Source organism: Fomitopsis serialis (assembly GCF_022376445.1).
Source record: "Fomitopsis serialis strain Sig1Antser10 chromosome Unknown B0H18scaffold_1, whole genome shotgun sequence".
Classification (NCBI taxonomy): domain Eukaryota; kingdom Fungi; phylum Basidiomycota; class Agaricomycetes; order Polyporales; family Fomitopsidaceae; genus Fomitopsis; species Fomitopsis serialis.
Genome location: NW_025954961.1, coordinates 1,381,595 through 1,388,355, shown reverse-complemented (window position 1 = coordinate 1,388,355; position 6,761 = coordinate 1,381,595). Strand labels below are relative to the sequence as shown.

Below are 6,761 nucleotides of genomic sequence, written 5' to 3'. Positions count from 1 at the left end.
GCGAAATGATGCAGCTGTGTGGCTGAAGGCCTCCAGCAGATAATCTCTGTCTATCCCCACATTTTCAGCACACGGCGATGAGCGACGACTCTGGGTTCTTTCTGGGCACTATTGAGGAGTATGTGGCAGCCGATTCGAAAGGAACGTGTGGTTCATGACTGACCTATGTGCGTCATGCACGTTGCAGAAACGGGAGCGGCGTTGTTTCCCCCGACCCCAGCGAGCCCGCCATGCACGAGGACTCGGACGAGGATGAGTTTGTCTATCCCGGCGTGGAGGAGCACACCCAGCTCGAGGAGGAGCATCCGAGACCCGACCCGAAACCTGAGCCCCTACCTGTGGCAGCGGTACCGGTCCCGACAAAGAGCCCACCATCCCCTGCTCAGCTGGAGGCCTTGCACGCGGCTGCCACGTCGGGGGAGCTGAAGCGCCTGCAGACCGTGTTCAGGAGTGCCCTCAGGTCGGGTGACGTGGAGTCGTTCGCGCTCGCGAATGATGCGCCGTCGCGTATCGGACAAACGGCGCTGCATGCTGCCTCGAGCAGGGGCTATCTGGACATTGTGAAATGGCGTACGTTACCTCCGTTCTGGGCGTGGATGTCATGATGCTCAAAGGATGTGTAGTTGTGGAGGACTGCGGTGCTATGCCGGACATCGAGGACAGGGAGGGCGAGGTACGCGTGTCCGTGTCGGGTCGTCTGACGTGTAGTTGACCCCGCTCCAGACCGCGCTGCACAAAGCCTCCCTCAACGGCCACTTGCACATCATTCAGTATCTGCTCCCGGACAAGGCAGACGTTCACGCACACGATGCGGATGGCTGGACCGCGCTGCACAACGTATGCTCTAAGGTGTGTGATATGCAACTTGTGCCACTTCGTGTGATTGACCTGGCGCAGGGTTATCTTGACATTGTCAGGTGGCTATGTGAATCTGGGGGCGCCGCTGAAGCTGTAGACGGTGCCAGAGGTGTAGATAAACGGAGTAATGGTGGCTGGACCCCTCTCAGTGAGTCCCAGTCGGTCAATGCACCTGTGTCTCATTTCATGGTGTGTTTGCTGTTAGTGAATGCCGCCTCCAAGGGACACTTGCCGGTGGTGCTCTATCTATTGACAAAGCAGAACGCCGACCCGTTTGTCCGGAACAATTGGGGTGAAACAGCATATGATATTGCTGCTGCTGTATTCGAAGTTTGGATTTGTGAGGTAGGTGAACATCGTACTATGGCGCATGTCCTGTACTCAGCGATTTCCTAGGTCTTGCAGAAGGCCGAAATCGACAACTGGCGCAACAGGCACATACCCTATAACACCCTATCAGTTCATACCACAGTACCACTTGTGTTGTACGAGAATCAGCGCCTTGATGTGCGTCTGAAGACATTGGCCGTGTCCGGTGGGCGACCGCGCTTCTCGGCATCTGGTCTGGGCAAGCGCGGGCGTAGAGCTCCGTTCGAACTCCGTCTACCCGTGCCCGAGCAAAGTACTAGGAAGAAAGAGATCCCGGCGTGGCGGAGCGATGTACAAATGCCGCTCAGAGAAGATCCGTGGACGTTGCCTCGACCTGCTTCATCGCGGGAAGGCACAGAAAGGAGTCACTTTTGGCTGTGCGTGTTCAGAAACGATCTCATATGTCAGAGCTTGACCGACTGTTATCCATCAGGTCGGACTGGACACTGGACGTCACGCACCCGGGCGTTGACGCGGATGATGGATGGCAATACGCGCACTCCTTTGATGATCCCGAAGATGCATGGACCGCCGAGCAGCCTCCCCAGCTCGAGCGCCTCCTCAATGGCACCGGCGCTGTCAGCGCAGGGTTCGGAGGTAGCAGATCTCGCAGTGGCAGCAGCAACGCCGCAGGTTCCAGCTCGAGGGCCGGCAGCAACTCCCCGGGCTCGCAGAGTTGGGTCCGCCGACGGCGCTGGGTGCGAGTCATGCGGCGACGCCTGGACATCCCGCCCTTCCCGTTCCTGCAGCCGGACGGGCAGTGGTATCATTTGGCGGCTGACGGGTCTCTTATACCCTATGTTGAGAACGACGACGAGACCTTCAGCGACGCGGACGGGCAAGAGCTTAGTGCAATGCCTACCAGCGGATTGTCGGGCCAGGATTACGTCGCTCGCGCACGGTATCTCGCAGGTACCCAGTACAGCGATGCAGATTCCTCCAGTGGAGCGCAGTCTGCTCTGGATGCTCGGAGAGCGATCGCCAAGCTGGAGCGTGCAACGAGCGAACTGAGGCAGGGAATCCTGGGTAAGTTCTTGCCTTGCTGCTTTGCCCCCGAGTGCTAAGAAGCGACAGGCGACACCGACGTGGAGCGTAAGACACAGGCGGAGGTCCTGCTGAATGCATATAGTCGTGAACTCGACAGGCGAAGGCTTACTGCTGGTGCTCAGGGCCTGTTTTCGTCTGGAGACGGTGAGTCAAATTTCAGGGTACAGTCGTATACTTCAGTGGGTCGACACCCTTCGATGTGGCACTGGCACCTCTTCATCCGGTAGCCTCCCATAATCAGATTGTTGTCAGTCCTAGCTACCGGATGAGCGATGACACATCCAGGGTGGCTGAGCCATTGATGGCTTCAGCTGTACATCATGGCAGGAAGGAGAGTCTCATCATTGCAATCTTTATAACAGACGATGAGGAGTATGAAGATGACGACTCCGACGAAGAGTTCCACTACCCCGGCTCAGAACCCCTCGACACGCCTCGAGCCCCGTCAATACGTTCTGCCGTCACCGACTACTTCGGGCAGTCAGGCTCTCGAGGACCTACAGATCTCACACCTCATCTAGCACAGGCTCCTGACTTCCGTGTGCCTACGCACGAGGCCCCTCAAAAGGTCTTAACACCCAGGTGGACACCGCCAACCCCACATCAAGTTCATGCTCAGTGGGAGAGAGATGAAGCTGTTAGCGAGTGCCGAGAATGTCGTCGCAGATTCAATTTCTTGAACCGAAGAGTAAGTCTGCCGATTGTATAAATGTCCCTAGCGATGCTAATTGACACATTTTCAGCATGTGAGTAAAAACGTCACTGGTGATTGCGCATAAAGCTCAAATGATACAGCACTGTCGTCGTTGTGGTCGTATATTTTGCGATCGATGCTCAGCGTGGAGAGCACTCCTCGATCCCTCGGATGTCGTGCATGATCCAGCGGACGCGGACGTGTCGCATACACCTGCCCTCCAAAGGGTTTGCCAAGCATGCCACGAGCAAACAACCGCGGTCGTCCCTACCGGTCTGCATCCCGCTCGGACAACCTCCATGGAGCGTATCGTAATCGACCAAGCGAGACTTTCCACTCCGAGCCCATCTCGAGTACAGTCGAGCTCTCAGCTGAGCGATCTTGCTGAGTGCGTTCGCTCTAACTCAATCTCGTGTCCATATTGCTAAGGCGATGGCCCTATAGGTGTCCCGTGTGCAATACCAGTTTGGCGGATCTGGGAGCCGCGTCGAAGCAAGAGGCGCACGTCAAGAATTGTCTGGAGGGAGGAAGCGGAACGACGCCGCAAACAGCCAAGTATCTGGTATATAAGCTCCCGGCGGAGAGTGCCCTGATTGGCATAGAATGTGAGTGTGCCTGGGCCTGCGTGAAATGCTTGCTCAAGTTGCGTTGTCTAGGTGCGATCTGTCTGGAAGAATTTGTCAAAGGTAGAGACTCCCTTCCTTCGGGTGGGTCCAAGACTGACAATTCTGCTAGGATCTACTGTCGCTCGTCTAAGCTGCCTATGCAGCTTCCACAATGGTGAGTGTTCTCACCTGATATTCAAAGTACAGACTTTGACGTGAACATCCTAGCTTGTCTATCGTCTTGGTTACAGCGAGGTCGGAGCTGTCCTATTCACGCTCGCTAAGGGTGTTTGGTAGATACCTGGTGCTCCCGTTACGCTCTTCATGCTCTTCGACACGTTACGTCCCTTATGGTGCTGTCATGATTATGGATGGATCCCACACTGTTACACCATTACTACACTGCTGCCCTGCGGAATTACGACTCGATAATGACAATTTCATTCTTCACGTGGTATCGACCAGGGTATCCTGCTCTCGTCGATGCGAATGATGCTCGAGTAGTCGTCAACATCCGGCTCGACGATGTCTTGGCCTTTACGACCGTCGTCCTGGTCATCCACAAACCATGTAGCCGGGTCGTCGTCGTCTTCATCGTAGTCGTCGTCCTCCAAGTCTGAGTCTGTCGGTTTGTGGTTCCTGTGGCGCCGTCAGCATGCTTCACTGACCATGATGAAGACATACATGAATGCCCACATGCGGGCTTCTCTCTCCGCTCGTGTTAACTGTTCGCCGTCGTCAATGTAACCTTGTCGCCGTCTCTTCTCGGCAAGCTCCTCTTGTCTCTTGAGATCAGCCATGTGTGCTTCTTGTTCGATCTGAATAGCCTCCTGGAAGGACAATCCGCTGCTTGGACCATTCTGATGTGAAGCATGAGATGCCTGCGCGAGCACCGTCAACACCAATGTTGGAGGTGCCGGTCCAGGAAAACACTCACAAATTTGGCCAGTGCTCTTTGTTTGGCGGAGATGGCTTTGTATTGTGGGAGAGGCGGAGAAGCGACGTCTACGTTCATCTGCGCGTCCGGATCGCTCAATCGAGTGCCCTCCAGCTGGTTCTGGATTTCGTCGATGCCCACGAGCTCAACCAGGCGCGATTCGATCTGGGCCTGCTCCGCCGCGACCCGGCGCGCGTACGCGGAGGTGGAGGCTGTCCTGCAGGAGTCCACATCAGACGGACTGGGGAGAGGACGACGCAGCGTACGTACGGCTCTGCGAGCATGCGAGCATTGCGCGCGCGGGCGTCACGCAGCTCGCGGACTGTCATTCGTGCGATCGGGGTGTTACGCGGTTTGGGTGGCACAAGGAAGCCGGGCGGCGCGGTGCGGGTCGGCGAGGAGCGAGGGGCTGTTGGGCTGCGTGGGGGAGAGGCCATATTTGGACGCTGGCTAGGGGCTGTTGGGAGTGCAGGGATGGCTGCAGAAGGGCGGCTTTTATATGGCTGCGGTCTAACCTCGCATGTGTACAAGGTTGTGGTCCAACCGAGCCGCTTCTGAGAAGCTACCCTCTTATGGAAGGTGTTGTAGAAAGCCACACTGTTTGGCCTATTGTTCCGCGTGTTTGTTCACCTGGAAGGTTCTTGTACGCAGGACAATAATGTATCTGGCAATCACCGATAGCCAACAATATTCCTGACATGGCCATTGCACAACACTGGTGGTACAAATATATCATATCACTGCCCATACTCATACATCCACACGCTCGAATCAAACGGCCACCAAGAGCAGTTGCCAATATCCTACATAAACATGTCTCCCTGCAAGTCAGGGCCGTGTCAGACTTTACATTCCAATGAACATAGATGCATACTTACCGCGCCCGGGGGCATGAAGTCGTCATTGTCAGGATCACGCATGTTTCCGGAGCCTGGCATGCCAGGGAATGGACGCCTGCCAGGCATAGGCAGGGGGCCAGGACCGACTGGGTCGAAACGTGCGCCCGGAGGTGCCCCCATCGGTGGCAAGAAGCCGTCGCCACCCCACGGTCCTCGTCCGCCAGGGCCCTGCCCTCTCATTCCCTGTCCAAAGATAGGGTGGTTCGGTCCAACAAACATCCCATCGGCTCCGTTATCTGGGAACAGAGAGGGAGGCTGGAATGGATTGCGGGGCAGCGGGTCAAGGTCTCGTCTGCCGATCTCATAAGGATTCCTCGGAGGAACGGCAAGTGGCGACCGAGCAGGAGCATCCGGTGGCGCGTACGGTTGCGGACGAGCAGGAGGAGGGGCATCAGGCCTCGGCCTGCTACCACTCGCCCTCGCGGAGACATCCTCTGACTCAGTATAGCCTTCCTTGCGAAGACCGGGGATCAGTTTCTGGATTGTGGTGAGCTGGAACTGGGATATGAGATCCGCTACTCGATTGGACGAGATGAAGCCGTGGATGAGAGGCGAAGCATCCGCAACGGCCAGATCATGAGGGAAGAATGATGGCGAGACGAAGTCATTGGTGGGGATATCAAGCGTGGCAGCTTTGTCGCTCTGAGGAAGAATCAGTTCTGTGTGGACTAAGAGCGCTCCCGGACGCACCTCAAGCGCAATGGAGTTAATCATCGTGCGCGATCCAAGCTTTAGGACTTTGACGACGAATTCAAGGCTACTCTGCTCATGCCTGTACCTGAATGTGTAGTGCCCTGGACCATGTGCGTTCCAGTCATCCGGGAGCACGCTGTTGTCGAAGGTTCGCGCCGGAGTGTTCTCGTCAACAGCGATCAGACGGAAACCGAGTGCCGCCAAGGCAGTATGGAGGAAGACCGCGATCCCATCTTGAGACGACTCAAGACGCTTCTTTGTAGGCGGAAGCTTCGAAGGGATAGCTTGGATCAGAGCAGACGGGTCGAGGACGTTCGCAGACATGGTACTGGCGTCGTGGATGTAACGTGAGTGAGAGCGCGCCAGGCGTCTATAGCGTCACCGATCGAGGACTCCTCGCTTACGCGTGTTCCTGCCATTTTCGGCAATACTGTCAGTAAGCACAAACAACGACACCTTCTTTCTCACATTCTGCTATACACACCTCGGCCCAGGCGCACGCAGGTCGGCAGCTCACCTCCTTCGCCTCCAACTCTCGCCCTGGCAATGGCGCGACGAGACAGATCGTACTCACCGGACAGTCCGAATAAGAGGGTAAGACCTTCCCACCGCTCTTCACCGCGGTCTCCATCGCCGACCAGGCGCCGGCCCCCCAGGTC

General features: G+C 56.5%; 3 protein-coding genes across 3 annotated transcripts; 1 reads left to right on the top strand and 2 right to left on the bottom strand.

The window, feature by feature from the left end:
* Positions 1–230: 230 nt before the first annotated feature.
* Positions 231–3,857, top strand: B0H18DRAFT_866827 (uncharacterized protein; the record flags this gene model as incomplete). The annotated part of the gene is made up of 14 exons (XM_048039814.1): positions 231–570; positions 624–692; positions 740–849; positions 898–1,006; positions 1,064–1,203; positions 1,255–1,604; positions 1,661–2,253; positions 2,302–2,418; positions 2,637–2,962; positions 3,070–3,356; positions 3,413–3,579; positions 3,625–3,654; positions 3,704–3,748; positions 3,802–3,857. The coding sequence occupies 14 exons, from the start codon at positions 231–233 to the stop codon at positions 3,855–3,857; spliced, it is 2,739 nt and encodes a 912-aa protein (XP_047901366.1).
* Positions 3,792–5,030, bottom strand: B0H18DRAFT_18869 (uncharacterized protein). The gene is made up of 4 exons (XM_048037028.1): positions 4,781–5,030; positions 4,511–4,727; positions 4,258–4,454; positions 3,792–4,212 (listed from the first exon to the last, which is right to left on the bottom strand). Exons 1-4 carry the CDS (start codon positions 4,945–4,947, stop codon positions 4,014–4,016), a joined length of 780 nt encoding a protein of 259 aa, XP_047901365.1. The 5' UTR covers positions 4,948–5,030; the 3' UTR covers positions 3,792–4,013.
* Positions 5,031–5,208: 178 nt separating this feature from the next.
* Positions 5,209–6,461, bottom strand: B0H18DRAFT_967721 (PI31 proteasome regulator N-terminal-domain-containing protein). The gene is made up of 3 exons (XM_048043436.1): positions 6,100–6,461; positions 5,389–6,051; positions 5,209–5,331 (listed from the first exon to the last, which is right to left on the bottom strand). Exons 1-3 carry the CDS (start codon positions 6,424–6,426, stop codon positions 5,314–5,316), a joined length of 1,008 nt encoding a protein of 335 aa, XP_047901364.1. The 5' UTR covers positions 6,427–6,461; the 3' UTR covers positions 5,209–5,313.
* Between the last annotated feature and the right edge of the window lie 300 nt (positions 6,462–6,761).